General features: G+C 40.7%; 2 protein-coding genes across 3 annotated transcripts in view; both read right to left on the bottom strand.

Annotated features, from left to right (window-relative positions):
* Nucleotides 1–328: 328 nt before the first annotated feature.
* Nucleotides 329–13,951, bottom strand: capgb (capping protein (actin filament), gelsolin-like b). 2 transcript variants are annotated; one of them, XM_050067602.1, is made up of 9 exons: nt 13,793–13,951; nt 6,902–7,095; nt 4,862–5,016; nt 3,882–4,040; nt 3,510–3,659; nt 3,211–3,294; nt 2,583–2,715; nt 870–961; nt 329–712 (listed from the first exon to the last, which is right to left on the bottom strand). In XM_050067602.1, the coding sequence occupies exons 2-9, from the start codon at nt 7,092–7,094 to the stop codon at nt 647–649; spliced, it is 1,032 nt and encodes a 343-aa protein (XP_049923559.1). In that variant the 5' UTR covers nt 7,095; nt 13,793–13,951; the 3' UTR covers nt 329–646. The 2 variants fall into 2 exon arrangements, with proteins under 2 accessions (XP_049923559.1, XP_049923558.1); XM_050067601.1 differs by lacking the exon at nt 13,793–13,951 and adding an exon at nt 10,472–10,604.
* A 7,595-nt stretch (nt 13,952–21,546) lies between these two features.
* Nucleotides 21,547–24,335, bottom strand: part of polr2a (RNA polymerase II subunit A) — a 12,626-nt gene continuing 9,837 nt past the window's right edge. Inside the window, exon 30 of the mRNA XM_050067850.1 lies at nt 21,547–24,335. This exon is cut by the window's right edge and continues 12 nt beyond it. Coding sequence (XP_049923807.1) covers nt 24,044–24,335 — 292 coding nt within the window. The 3' untranslated portion in view covers nt 21,547–24,043.

The following is a 24,335-nucleotide window of genomic DNA, read 5'->3' as shown; positions in this document are numbered from 1 at the left end:
GTAATCTAATCTACTGCCATGCATTATATTCTGTAGCTAGATATAAGATAGCACGACATATCTAGGGTACAAGTGCATCGAGCTGTTACATAAGATCAGCATTTGATTAAATGTATGTGGTTAAATTCCAACCGCGATTACAGTGGACTGTTAGGTAATCATACTGAGTTATTATTTCCAGGTAATATTCACACTGCCATGGCAACAGAGAGGGCATAGTTTAAACATGAAGGAAAATGCCGTCCTGGAGGCGTGGCCGAACATCTCAGCAAATTTCAAAAGAAACTTTTGGAGAGGAAAAAAGAAACTCAAACCACTTCCTGTATAAGTAGCAGGCAGTTTCAGATTTATTCTTCAAATGCAGGCAAATCTGTGACACTAGAACAAATGTAAAAAAAACCCAATCCAAACTCTTTAACTTTATAGTCTTTATAATCTCAACAGAAGAAACTTGTGTGCATTTATAAAAGTGGCATCACATCTCTTAGTCTATCAAGTCCAAACAGTGTGCTCTGTCAGCGTGGTACCTTACAAATATGTACATACAAGTTGATGCATATAAAAAATGTATTTTGTAACAGACGCTGTCTCAGATTTACAGCTTCTTGTCATGTGCAGGGTTTGTCAGATGTTCCCTTGAAATGTTTCAGTTCCAGTTCTTGAAGAACTGCTTGAAGATGATGGTCTCCTTCCCCTGTGGCAGTATCTCCACCTGCAGAGCAATGCACAGACACCGTCACTGCCTACTGTGTACATAAAGACGTTATAGTGGATGTGCTGTAAATGATCCTTTAGAATCATAACAAGCTGCTGTAAAGGCTGCAGGAGCCAGAGCAGATATGATAACGTTTACGAGCTGTGAGCAGTACCTGTGTTTTCATCCTGGGGTAATTCATTTGTTCGATGAAGCTATCCGCCATCTGTAGGGCCACCCGCTTCTCATCGGCATTTGCTCCGTTACCTGACAATCAACAGCTGGTGTTAGCACTGGCAGTTAAAGAGATGCAGCATATTGCTAGTGTCCACCTTTGTGATCACAGATAGACAAGTAGATCCTCGATAGCTTCTCTTCCTGGTGTCCACAGGAGGAAATGACCGCAGCAATTTCAAGTACATATGTCAGTATCAGTATTAAAGGTCCAGTGTGTAGGATTTTATCTACTGGCAGAAATTAAAATATTCATAACTGAGAATGAGCTGTTTATATCAATTTAAAAATAATGATACCAGTATAACAGTGCCTTCAAAGTGATGCTGATAGCAGGAGTACTTCGTTAGATCCCCAAATTTAAATGGAGTGGCGTGTAAACTGTACAACTTCAATGATTGGTCTGGGTTTTTATTTGCTTTAATCAGAAAGTGCTTTAAAAGGGACAGAGAGAGAGAGAGCCTTAAGACACTTGTTTTACAGCAACGGAGGATTACAGCGCCCAGTATACCAACACAACACCTCATTTTTTCCTCTTGAAACAAATGACGCTGGCCACTGATGTTATTAGACATTAATATTGTGTTGAATTTAGGTTGTGGCGTCTAGCGACCAAAGAAATTGAGCTCCACAGTTGGGAAAGTTGTGAGAGTCCACCCGGCCCCACGCACACAGTAAGAGGGCTAACTGTTAGCATCATGGGGCTTTTCATCAACGTGTCTAACGACAGAGTCAGAGCTGTTTTGGTGTCATGTGGGTTGGTTGGAACCGTTTAATGGCATGGTGTGGGATGTTAGCTGCTGCTGCAGCTGTGTAGCTTGTGCTTACCAGTCGGGGATCAGACCACCGGCACAGAAAGGATCGATTGCAGGTATCGCTTGACTGGAGATGTTTTCATACTACTACAGTAGCCCAGAACGGACAAACCAGACACTGGCTCTAGATAAGGCCATTTGTGTTTTCACATTGGTTACCATTGCTCTGCTACAGGAGAAATTTCACTTATGCAACCTGACCACTAGATGTCACTAAATCCTACACACTAGACATTTAATAGGAGAGAAAATAATATTATATAAGTACACGCACACATGCAGCAACTGTGTCATTCTATCATGTCAATATGGACCAAAATCTCTGAGGAATCTTTCCAGCACCTTGTTGAATCTACGCCACCAAGAATTAAGGCAGCTCTGCAAACCCAGTACTAGCAAGGTGTACCTAATAAAGTGGCCGGTGAGTGTATATATATTTATAGAGGGGGATTTTTGTTTCATTAATAAATGGACATTTATTCCCCTCTGCACCCTCCTGAACACAAACACATCTCAAATGATTTTGATTTTCATATTTTCTTCATTCAGTCAACTGTTCAGTTGTAACTGTAAATTTTATTTCCCCACACTGAGGTGTAAAGGTTGTCTTAAACCTTTCTGCACACTGCCAGGTTTAAAAATGGACACTTAAAAAGAGAAATGCTTACAGAGACTCTCCTCCCTGTGAGAACTGTCGACCATTATTTTTCACAATGCTCATTAAAATTTGATCCAATTAGATACCAAATATCACCGGCATGTAACAACTATCACTTTCCCCGGTATGTGTTTCAGGCGGCACGGGTTTGCCGGTTCGGGGTCAAGTAGTATTTCCTCACCTTTCCAGATGAAGATCTTTCCGTTGGCGCCGTTGTCCAGAATGAAGCAGTCGTCACGAACCAGCAGATCCTTGGCAAACGGGCTCTTCTCGGACACTTTGGTCATCGTCATGGAACCTGTCGCATCAGACACCTGTGGAGTAGAGGGACACAGTTTTATGCTTTGTTTAAAGGGACAGTTGGGATTTTTTGAAGTGGGGTTGTATGAGGTACTTAATATATATACAGTGTTATTACCTACAGTAGATGGCGGTTGGTGAATTTCTAGTTTGGAGAAGCATGAAGCTAAGAATGTACTAGTGTGGACGGGGGCAGCAGCAAAATTTATTTTAGCCACTATCACTATCCTCAATCATATTTTAAGAAGCTACAAATTATTTTCAGCCACGAAATAGAGTATAGAATAGAAATGGAGTCTGGTTTTAACGAGGGCATAGATAACTGCTTCCGTTCCCCGTCGTTAAGCGCTGTCTGACATTAAGGTAAAGCTGTTAAAATATTCTAAATATAGCGCACACTTTAACTGATGGCGTGCCTTCCGACAACCACAGCTGAAAAATTCCAAATCATCTGTAAATGGTAGTTTGACAGGTCAGTGCAGTTTTGAAAGCTTTGCAGATGAAGTTACCTTGTAGAGGGAGGCAGAGTTGGAAGCGTCTGCTTTGGTGTCCTCTTCTGTGCTCTCTGCTAGCTCAGGCATCGTTCCCAAGACCTGCAGCAACAAGACAGGAAGCTCAGCACATCTAAAGCTCACTAACAAATTACAGACTACAGAAATGAAGGTGGTTGTAATTGTTTCTAATCTAAGTCAGAGCAAGAAAGCCAATTAGTGTGTATCCTAAAATGTCAAACTGTTCCTTTAAAAAAAGATTTATGTCCTCTATCAGTAAAATTCTTTTTACTTATATAATCCAAGTGTGCATTTACCTTGAGCATCTCCTCTGGTTCTTCCCCCTCAGTGCAGTCCACAATTCGGGCTTTGCCGTGTCTGTCCGTGTCACGGATCAGAGAGGCGATCTCACGCACCTTCTGCTTCTCAAAGATGTTTGCCTTTGATCCAATCCACGACACGATGATCTGCAGGGGCAGTGAAACACCCATGAGACTGTTGCTATAATCATATTCACCTCCAGCAATTTGCAGTTTTAGATTCACAACAAACTTCATTTTGGATTGCAGCTGCATTCTGACATTGCCGGGAAGATCACTGTATCAATTTCATAACACAACAAATTTCCATGGCCTTTCCAGGTTTTCCATGAGCGTGGGAACCCTACAGTTTACAGTGTGTGCCCTCACCTCTCCAAGGTCAAGGATGAAGCAGTCTCCTTTGTTGAAGCTGCTCCAGGACAGCTCCACCTCCTTGGCACGGATGTTGCGTTTCCCTTTGATTTGGTACAACCTCTGCACCGGCCCGGGGCCCTGAGGCCTCCTGAAGCCTGACTCCACTCCGCCCACCTGTGAGAGATAGTCATTTTTTTTGTTATTCTGTCAAGTTACTGTGTTTTTAGGTTTTTATTTTCCTTATTGTCCTGCGGGGAAATCTCAGCTTCAACATCCTGGTTTGTTTTATTGAGTTTGACTTGGCGCCATGTGCAAACTGAGTGGCAGGAGAGGACTTTGGCAGAGAGGTCATAATTATCCATAAATGCCGAGAGATTATTCCAGTAATAAAAAGATGCTTGATAAAAGGACAGTTTGTCTAAAGGCAATTTTTACCCTCTGTTTGTCATTAATGATTAAAAACTGGAGAAAAATATTTTCAACAACTGTGCAAGTTTAAATTAAGTATGAATTTCAAATTTTACGGCATTACTGCATGTGTAATATGATTGCTGTTCACTTAGTATGCAGGAATGAAATGTCTAATTGAACATTTTTATTCTATCATTCTATTTTACTCTTGTAAAAATGCTATTTATGTGTCTTTTTCAATATGCATCATGTTTTTTTCTGTCTTTTCTTACTAAAGCCCTGTTGTGTCTTACAAAAACTAATAAATAATAGAAGAGTATTTACCTGGGTTTAAAGAAGCTTTTCGTTTCATGAAATTCCTATTTTACCTATAATTAGTGCCACATGACATCATTCTCTTCAGGAAACGTTCTTGGAAAATATTAAGAAATTACAAACCCATAAAATAAAGCATTTCTGAAATTTAACTCTGCAGCTGCAGCTAAAAAAACAGGTTTGTGGACTGTGAATTTCTCTCATATTTCAATGTCAGTCCAGTTTTTAAATCATCCGAACATCCAGAATCAGCTCTATTTCGTCCTCACCTTGTAGCTGACCCCTCTAGGGAAGAGATTCATGAATTCCGAGGACTCGTAGCCCTGGACCTCCCTGTGCTGAATGGGTTCACCGCCCAGGAAGTTATCCAGCGTGGTGGCCAGCATGGCGCACGCCACCTGCTCGTCCCGAGACGACTTCTCACCTGCAACAGAGAAGAGATTTGTAAGAGAGGAAAGAATTAAATATCGAGTTCAACAACACACACTCCTCTTGAGACAAACTTTAATATTTGAAACTTGATGTTAGAGAACAAGTCAGACTGATGAAACTGATTCATGCGTCATGCATTTCCTGGCTTTTCTTTATTGAGCCCTGATTTTTGGCGAGGCATTTTGACTTATCAAGTCATGCTGCACTCTTTACATCTTAACGTTAGCGACACATCTGTGTTCTGCACAACTGATCTCTGCTGGTTTTTTTTTTTTTTAAATTGGTGCAGTTGAAACTTGTGTCTTTATCATGTAAATACATATAACTTGCATTGTCAGTGATGTAAGTCCCCTTGAATTGGGGATAATTTTGTCAAACAAAGTGTCAGTTAAAGATTAAAAAGTGAAGGCGAGTAGAGCTGAGGGACGGAGTGAGGTAGCGGAGAAAAAGAAAAGAAAGAAGTCATTAGGAAATGAGTCACAATATGAGGAACAAAGAGCTGCTGACAGAGGGGATGGGTCATGGAGACAAAGAAATGAGAAGCAAACAGTGTGTTGGCCGGCCGACGCACAAAGACAACACAGGGGTCATCAATTGTAAACAAGCGGAGGGAGGGAGGGAGGGAGGGAGGGAGGGGAGGCTTCAGAGAGACGCATGCTTGAGCACAGAGAGCCCTCTCCAAGCTGTGACAATCAGCTTAGTGTTACCTAAGCACCGGATACATGCTGGAAACAACAGCCACATTTGAGTACTGTAACAGTCCTCCTGCATTTTTAACGAGCCCTCGCTCGCTCAAAAACCATCCCAGTTTCCCCCGGGACTTCTTTCTCTCCCTCTCATCGTGCCTTCATCCCTCTCCATCCAGCCCACAATGATGCAGCAGGTCAGCGCCGTGTCTCATGTGTCATCACCATTAATGGGAGAGTTATTTGTAATTGTCTCACACTAAATTGGAAATTTTCAGGAAATAGGTTACAGTATGTGTAGTATCATGTTGCACTGTAAGCTGTAGTGCGCACACATCTTTTAACCTCTGTGATGTCCTTGGATTTAGTTTCTATCTTTCACTTTGGTTTAAAAAAAGTGACTGAAAAAAGAAGTGAAACACAACAATTCAATCAGTCTGACACGTTCGTGTTTCGAGGAGTATTTTGTCTGTTTGTTTGTTTTGTTTTTCCCTAATCAATCAACAGAGAGTGACATAACCAGCTTGACGATTTACTTTCCAGTAAACATGAAGATGCAGTAATGGTCGCAGAGAGCATTTAAGATGATCCACTATTTATTTAGAGTAAGTAAGTCCACATACAACAACAATAATTGCCATTTTTTGGCTGTGGTCCAGGATAATAAGGTCCCCCTTCTTGATCCAGCCTGCTCAGTGCTGATTGGCTGGCTTGCTTTTCCAACTGAGGAAACAGCTTGAGCAAAGTGACGAACGATTTCACAAAAGGATTGCACATTTTTGTGGCCACTAAACCTAAGACAAAACTATGTAATGCTCATAGCACCAGCAAAGGGTGAAATGCACTCTTAACTGCACCGCCGAGCAAAGAGCATCTCGGTGCTTCTGTGCTACTTGCACAAATCTAAATTAGATAACATGCATGTATTTGGTGCAAAATTGTCTCTGTAAATGAGCCAAAAGATCAGGACTAACTTCAGTTCCTTGCCTGGAGTTCTGAGGAATGCCTGTGCACCTGGTTAGTCAGGCCCTGTAGCTCGCCGTCTAGTTTTCTTTTCCTCTCTGTCATTGTTCTGCCTACTGCGTTCTTGAGTCAGACCGCATAGCTACATGCTACATAACCCTGTTGTCTTGTGACGTCTTTCCCCCTCATACAGATACACAATTTGTACACCTGTCGTTTTTCTCTCACCTATCCACATGTGGAGATCAGTTCCCTGTTCACCACGGTTCTCCAGCACCAGATAGGAGTCCCCGTTATAAAAGGCTCCCACCTCGGAGGGGTCCAGCAGCACCGCCTTCATCTTCTCCACCCTCCACACTCGGAGGCCCGGCTCCCGTACCTCGGGCCCAAACTGACCTGGCGCTGCCTGGAAGGGGAGCATACTGCAAGGAGAGGAGAGGAAGATAAGAATGGTAAGAAAAGTGGAAGAGAGACTTCAAGAGTCACCGCTGACTGAAAAATATGTTTTTTTGCAATTGATGGCAGTCATACTTTGAACAACTCCCCTCCCACACAAGGGGATGAGGTTGGCTGAAATGGGAAGTGTAAATACACAGAGTTGTGTCATTGTTTCCACGTGGGAATGAATGATCGGCTTAGGTCGGAGTAAGGAGAAGTAAAAGCAGAAGTCAAATCTACACGAAGGACAAATGAAGGAAGTACTAATCTTGTCACGGCAGAGGACGAGGCTCCATTTCTAGTCATGCTTACTTCTGTTTGTTTTTTTGTTTTTTTTAACAGAACTTCACTGTTGATGGAAATGTTGGGTAAAATGTGTTGCGAAGACCAGAGCTCAATGCAAACTGCTCCAAACCACACAGAGGACAGAGTGGAGGGCGCGGTTAATGTGATGAGCACCATTACAACAAGACTTGACACAAAATGAGGGGTTGTGCTGCTGCTGCTTGACGACCACAGGCTACATTACATCACTTTTATGCAACACAACACCAAGGCAGGCCACACCAACACAACACTTGTGTCATTGCACAAAACCAGGTGTGGCTATATGCAAGCTTGATCATGTCACAGGTGAGAATGAACCAGGTATGGATTTGGTTAAGTCACTGTAATGTCTCTATCTCTCTGTCGTATTGATAGATCATAGATCTCCTCCCCCTGTCATATAGGAAGAAGAAAAAAAAACAGCGGTTTTGGATGTGCATGTACTAAATGAGTCACCTAACTTAACTCTTCCTGTCTGATCTTGCATGTCTGAAAGTAGGTGAGGTTTGTAGAGATACACATCTCTGCTGTCTTTCTTTTCCTCTTTTCTCTCACTATGTCACAATATTGTGAGGTGGCAAAATGTGCCAAAACTGAGGTATGGTCTCTCTCTGGCACCTAAAGCACAAAAAATAATGTCTAAATTTTCAGATAGGAATGAAAATAAAGACACGCTAAAGCTTCATTAATACACCTTTCTGCGAAACCACAGAAATGGGGAATGGAGAGATGGTATGTCTGTCAGAAAAAGAGAACGCAATGCCCATTTAGTTTGCCGCACAAGAGCAGCTGCCACCAGGAACAAACATCAAAACCATGCTATCCCTGAGTGATAACACCTCCGAGTGTAACTGCGACCTTCCTGAAGGGAGGATTTATTGCATTAGAGTGCACGAGTTTCAGCTAGGTGTCCCTAATAAATTGGAAACTGGTTGTAGGTCTGTAACTAATGAGTATTTAAATTATTGAGTCATCCCAAGATTGTATTTTTGATTCAAATGATTAATTGTGTAGTTCATAAAATGTAAGAAAATCTTTAAAAAAAATGTTACATCACAAATTCCCAGAAGGTGACAATTTAAAATTCCTTGTATTTTTGTCTGATCAGCAACAAAAAGAATATTTAATTTACAACGACAAAACAGATATAGTTAGCAAATGCACATATTTACAAAGACAGAACGAGTGATTGACATTTTTGCTTGGTTAAATGATGAAAGAATAATCCAACTCAAGGACCACTAACTAGCTTTTTTCCCTGCGGCTTTCATCTTTCATCTCATGGTCTTCCTCAGCAGATAGAGATAGCTTAGGTTATCATGTGACCTAAGATACACAATGATCTGTAGTACGCCTAGTTGTTAGATAACAGGTTGCATGATGAACTGAGCTACAGTATATCCACTGAGGAAGACCTTGAGATGCAGCTGAAAGCTCCATAAAAAGAGGGTAAGTCGACCTTTAACAGAGTACTGTTGCTAAAATCAAGAATTTATTTCCACATTTAAAAAAAAAACAAAAAAAAAAAACAACCTGATTCAAGATTTACTTACTCGCTTTTTTATTAGGGCTTTCAACTTTCAAACATGGTCTTCCTCAGCAGATAGAGATAGCTAAGTTCATCATGTGACCTAAGTAACATGACAACTGGAGTTTGCTGAGTTGTTCAGTAATTTACGCTACGTGATTAACTAGGCTATCCTTATTCGCTGAGGAAAACCATGAAATGTAGTTGAAATCACCAGCAAATCTGAGTAAGTAGCCCTTGAGGTAAGATCTTTTATCGTTTTAAGGTTATGAATTAACTATTTCTTCATTTTCAGTGTGACTGACAAATCAAATGACATAGCTACTCTCAACCAGTGGGCCTCAGAACGCCACCTAGTGGGCTGTGGAGGAACTGCCAAATGGTTAGATTAAATTAAAAGTTTTGGGAATTTGCAAAACTAGTTATTTCTATAAAATGTGCACAGGAATTTACATAAAAACATCAAATTAGAATGTGTAATTTAAATGAACAGTCATGTTTGAGTATCACCACACCAGTCAAGACACATCATCAAATAGAGACTAATATGTTTGCCACTGTTAGCTAGCTAACGTTCCTTCGGATGCTGTAACACTAAATAGATATTGTTTTTGAAAATGACACTCCATCGGTTATATAAAATTCAGTATTTAATTCTAATATATCTGTACAATATAGTGTTGTTTATTTACAGTTTTATGCTTCCACAATCAAAAGACTTCTCCTGTATGATAAGACACAAACATGTGAACCCTTATCAAACCCAAGTTGCAGCAGCGTTAAATATCTTCTAGGTTTTGTCTTGATAAGAGAAGCCTCTGGCATTAAACTTCCAAATAAATATGACAGTATCAAAATAAACATCTGCATATACGGGTGGGGCATTTACTGCCCTTTACTGTCATTATGTCAGCACAACAAAATTATAAAACTCTTAAGAGCAGCAGTTTAAGTTTCAGTCTGGCTGCTAGACAGCGCCGGGCAGCAACTATAACTGATAAAGGAGGGCTGGTAAACAAATAGTTATAATGATTATAGTGATTAGAGTCAGCTGAATACATTGATCATACACTTAAGACACTGCTGCCGACGCTTCTGTGCGATCTGTTAAACAGTATAGCAGAAATAGTTTAAACTATTAGTGCTAATTTTCAGCTTTGTGGTCAACCAAACAGGATGTCAGCAGCAGCTACACCCCTTTCTGTTTTGGGGGGTTTTCAGTACGGAAGACGGTGTTGTGTCTCTTATCTTCTGTTATCTGAAATCAGATAATATTTCTACAACTCATGTTTATCGACCAAAACAAGGCAAGGGAGGGTGACAATGCAGAGGAGTGGATATTTGAACACATAAAACGGTAGAAGAGTAGAGGAGGTAAGGGAGCGAGGAAAGAGAGAAAGGGCCTGAGGCAGCACATGCAGGGCCACTGAGTTAAGGTTACAATGCTTGGACGGCCGCTCCAAGAGTAAGTAAGGAGGCAGAGAAAAAGGCCCGATCCACTTAACTGTATGATCTCCTCTGGTGCCTCCGGCATACTGTCTGACTCCGGCTCCATTCTGTGTGTCCACTGGAGTGTGTGTGACCCGGTGTGTGCGTGTGTGGTTGTAAGGGACCGAGAGGTCTGGCGAGGAGGAGTGTTTGCGCTCACCTGGCCTGGTTAGCTTATATGCAGGAGGTAACTGGAGCCGGTGTGATGAAAGCCTACCTGTGGCCTGTAGATAGGACGCAGCGTGGGGGGTGGGGTGGGTGGGGGGGGGGGAGTAGAGTCGGGTTCCTGGTTCCTGGCTAAAGCTAAACACCAAGTGGATAATTACTGGGAGAGCAAACTGCTGGCTCCTCCATCTTTCCACTCTTCCCTTCTCCTCTGACTCCAGCTCTTCCTCCCTCCTCCTTTACCCTCCTTCTCGTTCAACTAAAACAGCAACACATATGAGAGGGTGTAAAGCTCACTGTTTCTTTCCCAAACAGGAGTGTTGCTAGGAATTAAAACCACCCCAAACACGCGCAGCAGGTGACTCTGACCACCTCTTCCCCTTTTCTTTTATCCCCACACCACCATCACTCTCAGTAGAGCTGAGAAGACGGAAGAATGATTTCAGGCACCCTGATTCAAGAGGTTAAAGTCCTGTTCCTTTTCTGACTCACAGAGCAATTCTACAGCGTGGTTATTCAACAAAAAGTCAAAAAGGTACAGGCCAGTGCAAGTCAGGTGAAAGGTTGAAGGGGAGCCACGCCCGTTTTCAAAATTCATACATGTTTTTCCTATGGTCTGAGACAGTCCAAAAACATTAGTACACCTGAACAACTCTCACCCAAATCAAAAAACTAAATCCTAAAACTCAAATGTGTGATGTCATAGGGTATGAAGTCTGGAGCTGCTCCATTGACAATGAATTGGCAAATATGTCATAGACGACACGGAGAACACCCAGGGGAATATGCTGAGTATATGGGAACATTTTCTGTTTTTAGAAGTGACAACACTACAATTGAGTCAAGCTCATTTGGGTTTAATAAAAGAAACAAACATGGCGTGTGTCCACAAAATCAGCCTCCCATTCATTGTCACTGGAGCAGCTCCAGACCTAGTGCTTGATGCCATCACAAGTTTGAGACTGGTTTCTGGCTTTGAGAGAGAGTAACGCATGTTCACAAATGTTTATTGAACTTAGTTTTCCCCTTTAACTACAAGTTGGCTAGCATTAGTGTTTGACAGGGTTTTCTCATTGACAACATTTCAAAAACTTTTCCATGACTTTTCAAGGTCCAATACTAAAAAAAAAAAAAAAATTCCCTTACTGCATTTGCCAAGGATTTTTTCCAAACATATCAGTTTCAAACTCTCGTCAGACATAATGTCGGCTAGCTGGCATACACGAAGAGAGAAAGGAAACACTGGGAGAAAATTAGTAAAACATACATGGTGCTCAACAAAACACTGTCCTATGTCGACGCATTTTAGAGCTACGTTAGCTGACAGCTACAGAAAAAGATTCGCCATGTATGTATACGAGTAAGGTTGTCCACGAAAGATTACTGCAACGCTTTCAATCCACACAACAAAATTCCGTGATTTTTTCAAAACTTTCAATGATTGTCACTAATTCCATTGTTTTTCCAGGCCTGGAAAATGTGATTGTGAAATTCCATGACTTTTGCAGGTTTTCTCTAACTGTAGGAAACATCGTAAAGATTCAGCCATATATGTCTGAGCTTCAGTTAGACCCGGAGTCTGTTGTGCACCAAAATCGTCGACTAGCTGACATATCAGAATGCTAAGTGTAGTTAGCATCTTTTATCTGTCTGTTGTTTGTTAGCTTGTAGGCTAACTGACAGTGACTGACACTGCGTTCCTGGTTATGGAACATACACTAAATTTTGCTACTACGCTACAGTGGGTTCACACCGCTCTGGTTTACCTCCAAAAACTGCACCCTCTATCATGTTCGCTACGCTAATGCTAACTCTCACACTGCTCTGGAGGTTTCAGGTTTCTTTGCTGGCATTTGCATAGTATACAGCTTTTCATATTAGTGATGTGCCTAATATAGCTGGCAATCGATTAGTCAATGTAAAACCACTCACATCTCAAAGATTTTAGAGTAAACACATGGAAAATCTACACAACTGACCCTTTAATTTTTTTAAGCTATAGGCCCACCCTCGCATCAGTGCTCTTAGTAGTGAGCAGTAGTGTTAAAATGATTTGCACATCGTCAATATAGCCATTAAGGTCTGCTTTTTTCACAGTTGTTATTCATTAGCTGGAGGCATTAAGCATTTCATCTTTAAAAAGCACTTATTTAAAATAACAATCTCATTAATCTCTGTAATCCAATCTAGTCATTCACATCCAGGGAAACAATGGAAGAAAATTAAATGAGGAGTAGTAAAAAAAAAGGCAGCCTGTGATGTTAAAGATAAAAGTTTGGTCTTTTGGACTCGGCTACTGAAGTGCCCTGAGGCATCTGGTTATGTGGAGGAGACATGGAGATCAGAGAGGTTTAGATGGAGACAGAAGGTCGCAGATAGGCTACAGGGGTCACTGACTCACTCAGTCATTCATGCGTTGATAACCAAACAGAAATATGAGAGCAGACAATATACAGGCAGACAGGGAAGCAGGTGTGGAGAGATCTGAGAGCAATCTGACAATTGACACTGAGTGTATACAGTGTGTGTGTACATTTGTGTGTGTTTGCGTGGCTGGGTGCACTGTATGTTTATGAGATTAGATGGCTGAAATCAAGACAGGCTGATGCAGACAGGGAGAAACTGAGAGGACAGGAGAACAAAGAGGAATGAGACAGTTTACTATGAATGTCAAAACAAAACACTTTTACAGCTGTAGGAAAATGTGTTTTCAACTTATTTTGAATACCAAGCTTCAGTTTCTCAGCTAAGCCACAAGATCTGATCTGCTTTGATACCCCACCCTAATTTTGAGGAAGTTGCTGCAAATAAGACCAGGAAGATGTGAAGGAAGTGAGACAGGGACAGACTTGGAAAGGGAAATTAAAGGAGTGGTTTTATCCGCTAGTTACAGAAAGGTGGAGCAGAGAATAAGTGTTTCAATGGAAAGATGCATGTCAGAGTAACTTGGGTCTCGCTGAAGTTAAACCAAAGATACATTGTCCCGTTGCGAGATTCCTCTGCTGATTTCAGGAGAAGGAATGTGATGAGCAAACAGGGAAAAGATGTGCATGGAAGGAAAAACAGAAAAAAAAGCTTCAGTGTAAAAGACTGAGAGAGGAAAATACGTACAAAGACAAAGAACTGAAGTGTAGAGGTTTATATGGAAAAAATAAAGTTCATGTGAAACTTACCTTGAAGAGTGGGTTAGCGGTGGCACACAACGCGTCTGGGCAGAGAGTGGAGAGGAAGGTAGTCATGCAAGGACAAACACGTCCCTTAACACACAAATTCTTTCTGTGTCTCTCACACACACAGGCACACACACATTTCCTGCCTCGGTCTCTGGCAGTCTAAGCCCAGCCCTCTGACTCTTAAAGTGCGGAAACTTGATTGAATCAGGTCTTAAAGTGAAGGGGGAGAATTCAAATGCAAACTAGGCCCACTTGACAAGATCATGGTCCACCTGATATTCATCTTATCTTCAGCCTGACTTTTGATACTTTAATCCCATTACACTTTCTTTCTTTAAAAAATTACAAAAATCAGGTCAAACAAAAACACAAAATTACAAAACCTAGACTAACTGCTTCACGATTGAGTGCCTCCGCAAACCACCAAGGTTGCAGTTACAGTTTATAACATAGTTTATAACAACAGTTACAGTCTGTAACATAAATAATTTCCCCTCGGGGATCAATAAAGTATTTCTGATTCTGATTCTGATTCTGATTATACCCATGTCTAGACACAGTAGACAATTCTTCAAATGTGGATGTTGGATGAAGCTACAAATTCTAAAACGTGGATGCTTCACACACATCTTCAACCTGACAGCAAAGATGATCTATACAATCAGCACAGTTTCAAGGTGGACACCCAAAATTAGTGTCACCAATTCAGTTTGCAACCAATTGTCTCTTCTTCTGTTCCCGAGATATGATGCTGAGTAGTGGCCACAAAAGTGTGTTTGCAGAACATGATGATGTCACAGTGAAGTTGACCTTTGAGCTTTAGGATGTAAAATGTCATCACTTCATCATTTTATCCTATTAGACATCTGTGTGAAATTTTGTCAAAATTAGTGTATGAATTCTTGAGTTATGGCCAATGAGTTATGTTTTGTGAAGTCACAGTGACCTTGAGCTTTGACCCTTGACCACCAAATTCTAATCAATTCATTAATAAGTCCAATTGACTGTTTGTGCCAAATTTGAGGGATTGAAATATCGCGTTCACAAGAAACTTGACCTTTAACCAAGGGCGGAATTTCCATTTCTCAAGAGCAATTTTTGGGGGTGACCAACACAGTTGCAGTCAAATTTACTGTTGTAACACATATAAATGGAACTTGATTTTCTTTGTGTTTGCTGTAATTATGTAATTTTTTTAAGTCTTCATTTATTTAAAATATTATAAACAAAATCACACAATGGCAACAACTTTAAATGCAGGAAAAATACACTTGAAACTTAACTGTTTAAGGTACGTTGATTTTAAATATAGAAATATTGAAGATACCATTTACAAAAGATTTTTTAAAAAAATGGTATGAGAATGAAGTATTTGCTTTCTGTAAATTGTAACAATCCAAACTGGAGGTAATGAATTGAACAAAACGCTGTCTGGTTACAACTGGTAACGTGTTTTATTCTGTTGAAAAGTAGGAGTAAATAAAGGTGTCTGACATGTCTCCTGTTTTAAGTGAACTTTTGAAAAGTAGTTACTTACTGGAGCTCAGTTTCATCTACTGGCAGATGAGGGGGGGAGGATGAAATCTAAGTTATAAATGCATCGTGTTGCGTATGCAATTGGCACAAGTGCTTTCAGTTTTTATTATTATATAGTTTAAAATTGTATAGTTTCCTCAAATGCCTTTGACCACCAAAATCTAACCAGGTCATCACTGGGTCCAAGTAAACGTTTGTGCCAAGTTTGAGAAAATTCCCTAAAGGCCATCTTGAGATCACGCTCATGAGAATGAGATGTAACCAAGGTTACAGCAACATTGACCTTTAACACCAAATTCTAATTCGTTCATCCTGGAGTAGCTGTTTGTGCCAAATTTGAAGAAATATACTCAAGACCCTTTTGAGATGTAGTGTTCACAAGAATAAGATGAACCAGGTCAGTGGCCTTGACCTTTTCCCTTTGACCACCAAAATCTAATCAGGGCATCACTGAGTCCAAGTGGATGTTTGTGCCAGAGAAGAAATTCTCGTAAGGCGTTTTTGAGATATGTCCCTCACGAGAATGGGATGGATGGACAGACAACCCAAAAACACAAAGCCTCCAGCCACGACTATTGCTTTCACAGAGGCATAAAAATGTCCATTCATGAAATCCCTCCCTCAGCTTTCTAACACCACTAACTTGCACACTACTGCCCTGAATTTGTCTTTAATCTTCTTGTTTATAATGTTAAAAATATCCCTTTTAAAAATTACAAACACTTCTTCTAATGCTGAATCAAAAAGGCTGGACTTCACTGCACATGCAGACACACAGACTTTGCGGGTGCTGTCCAAACCCACAATTCAACCAATCCAAAAGGGGCCTCAAGTGGACTTCCTGCAGACTTCCAGAGTCCACTTGGGGTGGAGACTTCACTGATTTAATTAACAACAATTCACTGCAGTTCAGACGTGATGTTGAGGTTTTTTCCAGTTGCTGGCTAAAAAAACAAATCGAACATATTATGACTGTGAAAAATAATCACTGTATTAAAAACGTTACTTGGATCATATAGGCCAGAAATAATATTCAACCACATTATGGTACAGAAGTATGTATAAGTATGGGTTATAGAGGTAATTAAAATGCATTTTATTACTGCAGCCTACCTCATAAAAGCTGTACAGTGTGATACCAAGTATACAGACTAAGGTAACTGGCCAAAAAACAATAAAGAAGGTCTTCCAGTGTGAAGTAATACCCAATTTATTTAGTCATACTTACTTATTTACAAACATTTCTGTATTCGTATAGAATACAGAATAGAAATGTCTAAATATAATTTGGTTCATTCACACATGGGATTTATATCTTGTTATCTGCAGGAAGAGATGAGCTAACACTATTCATCAACCTGGGTGTGGAATATGGGAGCAGTGATCATCATGTATGATTGAGGCCTGTATATCAGGGGCTTGCAGGCTTGCACTCTCACAGACTTTACGTGATGACAGTGAACACGTCACAATACAAAGGACTGAAGTCTGTGAGGGCTCAGTCCGCAAGTCCATAGGGTGGATGTTTGTATCAGCATGACAACTGCCCTCTTATTAATGACTCAACATCATGGCCTCCACAGTAGGTAAATATCTCCAAAGCAACCAATCCAAACACAGGTAGTAGTCATTCACAGGTTCCCCCAGTCAGACACACCCAGATGTGTAGGAAGCACAGGGCAGCTTCAGATCATTACGTGACAAGTCAGACTGAAACCTGTGATTCATCAGTTCCACAGGTGAAGATTACGACTCTGAAGGATCCACTCACAGAGGAGGAAAGATCACTGTTTGACTGAAGTCCAATGTACCACTGAATCAGCTGGAGTAAATTGTATAATCTATGTAAATTAAACTAACATTTAATTAGGTGGAGTTCAAATTTAAACAAGAAAATCCAGAAGGTTTTAAAGCAAACAGAAAAAGAAATTACTGTTTGCACAACACAATGACTCAGGGCATAATAATAAGGTAAATAATTGTAGGTAAACAGTCTCCTTAAAAGTTTTAAGTAGCAGACAGACCATGTTATGTAATATCAAAATGGTAATTACAGTGGAAGCTTTATTTGACCCTTGACCCTTTGGTGTGTCAGTCATTACCGACTCATGCTGTGCAGCTTAACATCTTTAAAACCCACAAAACTTATTAGACGTCCAAACATTTCTAATGATAGTGCATATGGCAGGTAGGATTTTGTGAATGTACACAAAAAATTAAGCACATCTATAATGTAATTGATGGTACAGCTATGGGTGACGGGGTTAAAATTAAATATCATATAGCTTGAATGAGGAGCTGGAACAAGCACTAAACAGTGTGTGAAATAAAATTAGTTTCCCAAGAGAATGTATTGATTTGATTTGTCAGTTGAGCAGCCTTACGTGTTTTGTTATTTTGTTAGGATCTGAGAGGCCTTTTCTGAGAGAGCAAACACATGCCCGCTGAGGTCCAAACTTTTCTGTCTGTGGCAGACTCCCATGAGAGAGCCCTTACTCCATCTGGTGGCCAGAGAGGGTTTGGTACCTGCAGGTAAGGACAGACGGCACAAACAATGGAGATGGAGCTCAAACAATTTAACTAGCGAACTGCACACAGTTTGCTCATAAGCTAAATCTAACTGTGATATTTAAGGCCTTTTATATTTTAAGTATACTAAAGTTCCAGCTGAGCACAGTGGGTATGATTTTTTTTAATCCTTGTAGCCTCACAAAACACAGCTGACTGTACTGTAACTTCATTTATATATTTATTCTGACAAAAGCTGGATGAAAAAGGTAAACAATCGAATGATGCAAATACACATGAAGTGCATAAATGATTACACAAAATAATAATAATGATATAAAAACAGGAGTACATATACACAAATATAAACATATTCCATCAGAGGTTAATAGAAAAAAAAAGTCTCATAAATGTTCAAAAAGCTTATTTTTTGATTGTTGTTTAAAAACTGAGTGATTTAGATTGGGGATTCAGTTCTAGCAGACAAGGAAAAAACCTTTGTGAGTAAAACATTTTGCTTATGGCTTATGACTTTAATCTGCTATTCAAGAGCGCCATCTTCTGGATTATCAAAGTAACAATAAATATCTTTATATTCAACAGACTCCACAGATAAAGCAGCTTTGAAAGAGTAAAACTTCAGATGTGTCCAATTTTTTGGGGATAAATCAGAATCAGAAAATATGTGAAACATTTTTTCTACATTATGTTTACAAAACAAGAAATATTAAACTAATACCTGTAAACTCAGCAATTAGACAATTAGCAGGGTATATTTTATGCAAAATTTCAAATGTACATCCATGGCCTTTTTGAAATTCAATATTTATAAGTTAAAAGCCAGCCAGTTGCACAAAAGACCTTAAGTTAAGACTGTCCTTAAAGTCCTAGTTAAGGTTTACTCAAAATAAAAATCACCCTTAAGTCCTCTCCTTAGTATCCTGAGTATTCATTGTTTTCTCCTTGTCTTTGTCGTATACTTAAGGAATCCCTAGACTGTTGCACAAAAGACCTTAGCAACCAAAGCAAGGTAAAAAAAAACCTTAAAGTACCTCTGACTCTATGTTAACTGCAACATGACCGAGTTAATGATAATAAATGACAAAAACTAACATACCCTGAGAAGAGTGTTCTGCGACCAGGAGAACCCGATGGATACGCTTTTGATTTTAAAATACAGATCTGACTTAATTCATTTTTGTTGCAATTTCTTCCTACAATTGATTGCCATCTGGTGTTTGGGGATCAAATTTACTTTGTAGTTTGTGCTTTCCATGATTGTATTCCTCCAGAAGTTTGATCCTTTCCTCCTCTGACCAATGTGGCTTTCTTGTCTTCTCTTCTTCTGCCATTTTTTCACTATCTAACTATAAGCCAACTCTGTGAGACGATAACAGGCATCACAAGCGTGAGTCCAAGCAAACAAACAATCTCCATGGTAACTTGTACCACTGTAAAATCTCTTTCAATGCAGTAAATGAGGTAAAGTTTTTCCCTAACTAAGGAAACCTTTTAAGGGATTCTGTACAACTGTGTAAATCCCTCAGCTAAGGAGAAATTAAGCCTTATTTGACATACTTAAGGAGAAAACTTTTGTGTCTCAGGTCCTTCTCTAGTTTGTTTTAAATTTATGTAAATGTATTTCTTGTCATGTTCCCTACCTGCTAATCTTTTACCTTCACCATGGTTTTTTGGGTTCATTGTAGCCCCTTAAACTGTTGCAAATAAACACTTGTTTAGTGGTGTGATAAGTACAGTTAATATAAATTTGACCATGTACATCTGTAAGCACAGCTTTGACCATTTTAAAGTATTTTAAATAGCCTATTATATGTACTCAATGAGATTACAGCCATGGTCAGAGTAACAAGAGATAAACCCTTGGGCTAACGGCTGTTTAGTTTGAGCTAGCTTTGGTTTAGCTGCCAATTAGCAAATTACAGTTGGAAATGTTCTCAAAATACACCCTAAACTTTCCAAACTTTACCTGTGTATTCAACTCCCAGAATGAGAGGACCTCCAAATGAAGTTATCTCTCTGAAATGAGCGACTCAACAGACAAACCAGCCCAAATACAACAGTTTATCAAGTTTTTGTTTGTTAACTGGCCTGATTGATAAATTGACTTCCTGTAAGCGGTCCGGTGACGTCACAGCGCCCCCAAGAGGAAAGAGCGCGTTAGGTCACGTGATTTACAGGCAGAGCTCAGGTGTTTTCCATCAGGGATGATCAGGTGATTCTCAATAACTAAATACTGCATGTCACTTCCTATAGTTAATCATTAAAGTAACTCTTTGATACCACACTGTAAAAATACTCTGCTACAAGTCAAAGTAAAGTAGCCTCAATTTATACTTAAATGGGGAACTATGCCCAAATAGTTTCAAAATGTATTTATTGATCATATTTTGTATTATTAATCTGAATCTGGAAAGTAACTTAAGCAGTCAAGTAAATGTAGGGGAGTAAAAATACAAGATTTGCTTCTGAATTGTCCTGGATCAGAAGTACAAAGCTGCATTAAATAGAAATCCTCATGTAAAGTAAATGTAGCCTACCTCAAATGTGCACTTAAGCACAGTACTTGATTAACTGTACTAAGTTACTTTCCACCATTGAATGTAAACCTATTTCTTCATTCCTTCCTTCTTTCTGTCCTTCCTCCCTTCTTCCTGTCCTTCCTCCCTTCTTCCTCCTTCCTTCCTTCCTTCCTTCCTTCCTTTCTTCAGTCCCTCCGCCCTCCATCCTTCTTTCTTTCCTTCCATCCTTCTCCCCTCCTTCCCTCCTTGCTTCTTTCCTCCCTCCTTACTTCCTCCTTCTTTCCCTCCCTCCTTTCTTCCTTCTTTCCTTCCATCCTTCCTTCCCTTCTTTCCTTCTTTCCCTCATTCCTGTCTCCCGCCCTCCTTCCTTCCTTCTGTCTCTCCTTCCATCCTCCCTCCCTCCCTCCCTCCCACCCTCCTTCCTTCCCTCTGTCCCTCCTCCCACCCTCCTTCTTTCCTTCATTCCTTCCATCCCTCCTTCTTTCCCTTGTTGATTCTTTCCTCCTCCCTCCCTTCCTCCCCTCCTTGCTTCTTTCCTTCTTTCTTTCCCTCATTCCTTCCTCCCTCCCTCCTTCTTTCCATCCTTCCTTCCTTCCTTCCCTTCCTTCCTTCCTTCCTTCCTCCCTTCCTCCCTCCTTCCTTCCTTCCTTCCTTGTCCACTTAGGAACAACTGGCCTTCACAGAGTGAGAGCTAATGTCCTTGAGAGTGGCCAAAAATTAATTGCTGGGTCTCAGGAGGTTAAATAATAATGCATCTTGGTTTTTTTTTAGACACGTTTTTATGTTAAATCTTACATCTGTGTTCTAGTTTTTCAAGTGTAAGTGGAGTCTGCAAACATTTCTCTTCAACTCCTAAAAGTGTTTTTGTTTTTCTCTTCAGATGGCGCCATGTCGCCTTCAAAATGAGGTAACTTACAGTGGCATAAAATCTTATTACTCAGTATAAGTGTCTTAAACTTATCCTGAAGTACAGTAACGTCTTTGCCCCGGTTAAAAAAACCTGGAGCATACTGGTGTTTGTCTACATATATCTACTATAAGCACCATTTCCTTTACCCAAAATGCTTTAAAATGAGCATTTGTTGTTGCACAAAATCATCATAAACACAGGCTATTCAGTGTGCTCACATTACAGCTGTAGTTGTGACACATAAAAAAGACAGACAGACATATAGTAAAACTTTTATTCATTTTTTCAAGTCAAAAAACAAACAGAACAAAGATACAGAGAATGAGATAATGAATTGTTTTCTATACAGTGGCAATTTCAAGTTAAATCTTCCTTTGCCCAGACACGTGAAGTCTTTCCTCAGTTTGAAACCCTGTCTCGCCCTCGGACGCACGTCAACCGCACACTCATACACACATTCATACAACCTGGGAGTCCTGATGTCCTGAATTGACCGGACAGCACACAGTTAAGACGACAGGGTTAGATGCAAGCAGAGTGGACAAAATATCACAATGTCCGGGGCTTCGGTCCACCACGATTATTTACTAAGTGCAATTACCAAACCTGCTTTATCTCAAAAGGCCAGAAGGTGCAGTCCTTTCAATTCAAGACCATGTTGGAAGCAATGTTTCACAAAATCAGGACTAATTATTTAAACATTTTCAGACTACTGGCTTTTTGGCGTTTTATCTGCTCAGGACTCCCAGTCAGATCCAACACACCTCCCCCCTCCCCATGATTCCCCCTCGTCACAGGTACATACATTGGTAGAAAAAAGGAAACACTGACTTCAGAAATGAGGATCACTTGTGGATGAAGAGGGGGGAGGGAGGAGACCCAGCTAGTCCAATAAATCCAGAAACCGCGCTGAATAATCAAATGGAACGAGGAGGGAAAGGAAAAACTGTTTCCATCATCATCATCATCATCATCGGGCGTACAGACGGTTTCCTAACAGTCAAACTAGATCGACTCATGTAAGTAAGCACCCATATTCAAAAAGAAAGTTCACACTAATGTAGTGGGTAAGTTTTTCTTAACAGAGAGGCCAAAAGTGCTGCTTTCTCCTGACAGTCTCTGCTTAACATAAAATGTTCCACGCCGTTTTAAAGACTAGGCGTCCCGAGAAGTGAAGCACTGATCTTTGTGCCCCTCTACCTTTAACTGAAGCATTGTCATGAACTGGTGAAGTGCAGCGTGTTAGTGGAAAGAGTAAGTCGCTGTCGTGGCAAAAAACTCTGGGGCGGAACGAGGGGCGAAACTAAAAAAACCACTCCCCTCCGTCCCCTGCCCCTTCATCCACAGTACATGAACATGAGCCTCCTGCAAACAGGTTTACAAAGTCACCAGAAGCAAACGAGAAAAAAGCCAAAAAAAGAAGAAAAAAATTTAAAAATCTTAATTTTCCTCTATTCATATTCACACAGAATAGTAGTTAACTTTCTTTCTTAAATAAATTGAATAGTCTAAATAAACCTGTGTACACGTCAGCTATCAGAAATGGGACAAAGATTAGCGAGAGGGAGTTGAACAAATTTTAAACCTAAAGCTCGATTAAAATGTATTAACATGTGCTACTCATGCAAACAATGACAAAAGCAGCGACGCCAAACTAGTGTCCCTCGTCCAAGTGTGCCCCATTTCCTTCTAGAATCGAAAATTAAAGACAGAATAATAATTCTATTATTTTTTTCCCCCATATAAATCTTTAAATTCCCAGTGTCAAGGGAAGAATCTGGAAAATGTTTTTTTTTTTGTTGTTGTTTTTTTGCTTTTGATGCACAAGTCTCCAAAATGGTAGAGGACAAGAGGATGCTGGTGGGTGTTTTCATGACATCTTTCAGGTTTTGTCTTTGGGGTGTGAAGGAGGAAGAGGGGAGGGCGATGGGTACATACACCTGTGTGGTTAATGATGTTCAAGAGTGACATTTCTTTTCCCTGCAAGCCAGTTTCTCTCTCCCATCATGTCTGTATTCCCACGGACCATCCGACTGTCATCTTTGGACGATGTGACCCAACCATTTTTATATATATATATATGTATATCGAACACCCTTGATCCACCAAAACTGGCAGCGACTGGACTTTTACAAAAGCAGCAAAATGTCTAACAAGATACACCTTGGTGAAATATGCAGTAAACAAACTTTACCTCCTCGATTTTCTTTAGAGCTTATGCGTTTAGTGATGAATACAATCCACTTCTCAAAAGGCTTTTGGCAATATGTACGTCTCCCACGACTATAACATTTAGGGAATGAGAGAGAGACTGGATGCAGTACACTGTAAAGTTAAAAAGGGACGTTTTCTCCCTCGTCATGTGTTCACCACATCTTCCTCTCCTTTTCATTCCCTCATGGGATTTGCGGTTTTGCTCCAACACCCCGTTTTGAAAATTAAAAAAACTATTTCAAAAGGCAGCCTTTTTGTTTTCCTTCAGGCAGAGCAGTCAAGTCTTTCACATAGTAGTTTTAATGATTTCTTGTGGTAGAGAGGGCGGGGAGCTCAGGTGGTCGAGGCTGGAGCGAGACAGAGGTCCCAAAGGAGAAAGAATCGCAGTTGGGACCCCTGTGGCTAGAAGCGCAGCCACCTCCAGCTGGTTAAAAAGGTGCTGTCCTTCAGTTGTTCACCCATGAGGTGACGGGGTTTCTTCAAGTGTCCACCCGTGAGGTGCCGGGGCTTCTTCAGCTGCCTCCCCTTCTCCTCCGCGGCTCATCAGTTGTTCTCCTCGTCGCTGTCGTCGGGGCTGATGGCCGGGCTGTAGGTGGGTGAGGTGGGGCTGTATCCGGGGGAGGTGGGGCTGTACGTGGAGCCTTTGGGGCTAGTTGGTGAGTACGTAGGAGACGTGGGGGAGTACTTGGGTGAAGTTGGGGAGTAAGTAGGAGAGGTAGGGGAGTATTTGGGGCTGGTGGGGGTGTAAGTGGGGGAGGTGGGGGAGTAGGTGGGAGAGGTGGGGCTGTATTTTGGAGTCGTTGGGGAGTAAGTGGGAGAGGTCGGGGAGTACTTC

This window comes from Epinephelus moara, chromosome 17 (genome assembly GCF_006386435.1).
Source record: "Epinephelus moara isolate mb chromosome 17, YSFRI_EMoa_1.0, whole genome shotgun sequence".
NCBI classification, from domain to species: domain Eukaryota; kingdom Metazoa; phylum Chordata; class Actinopteri; order Perciformes; family Serranidae; genus Epinephelus; species Epinephelus moara.
This window is presented reverse-complemented; position numbering and strand designations above follow the sequence as displayed.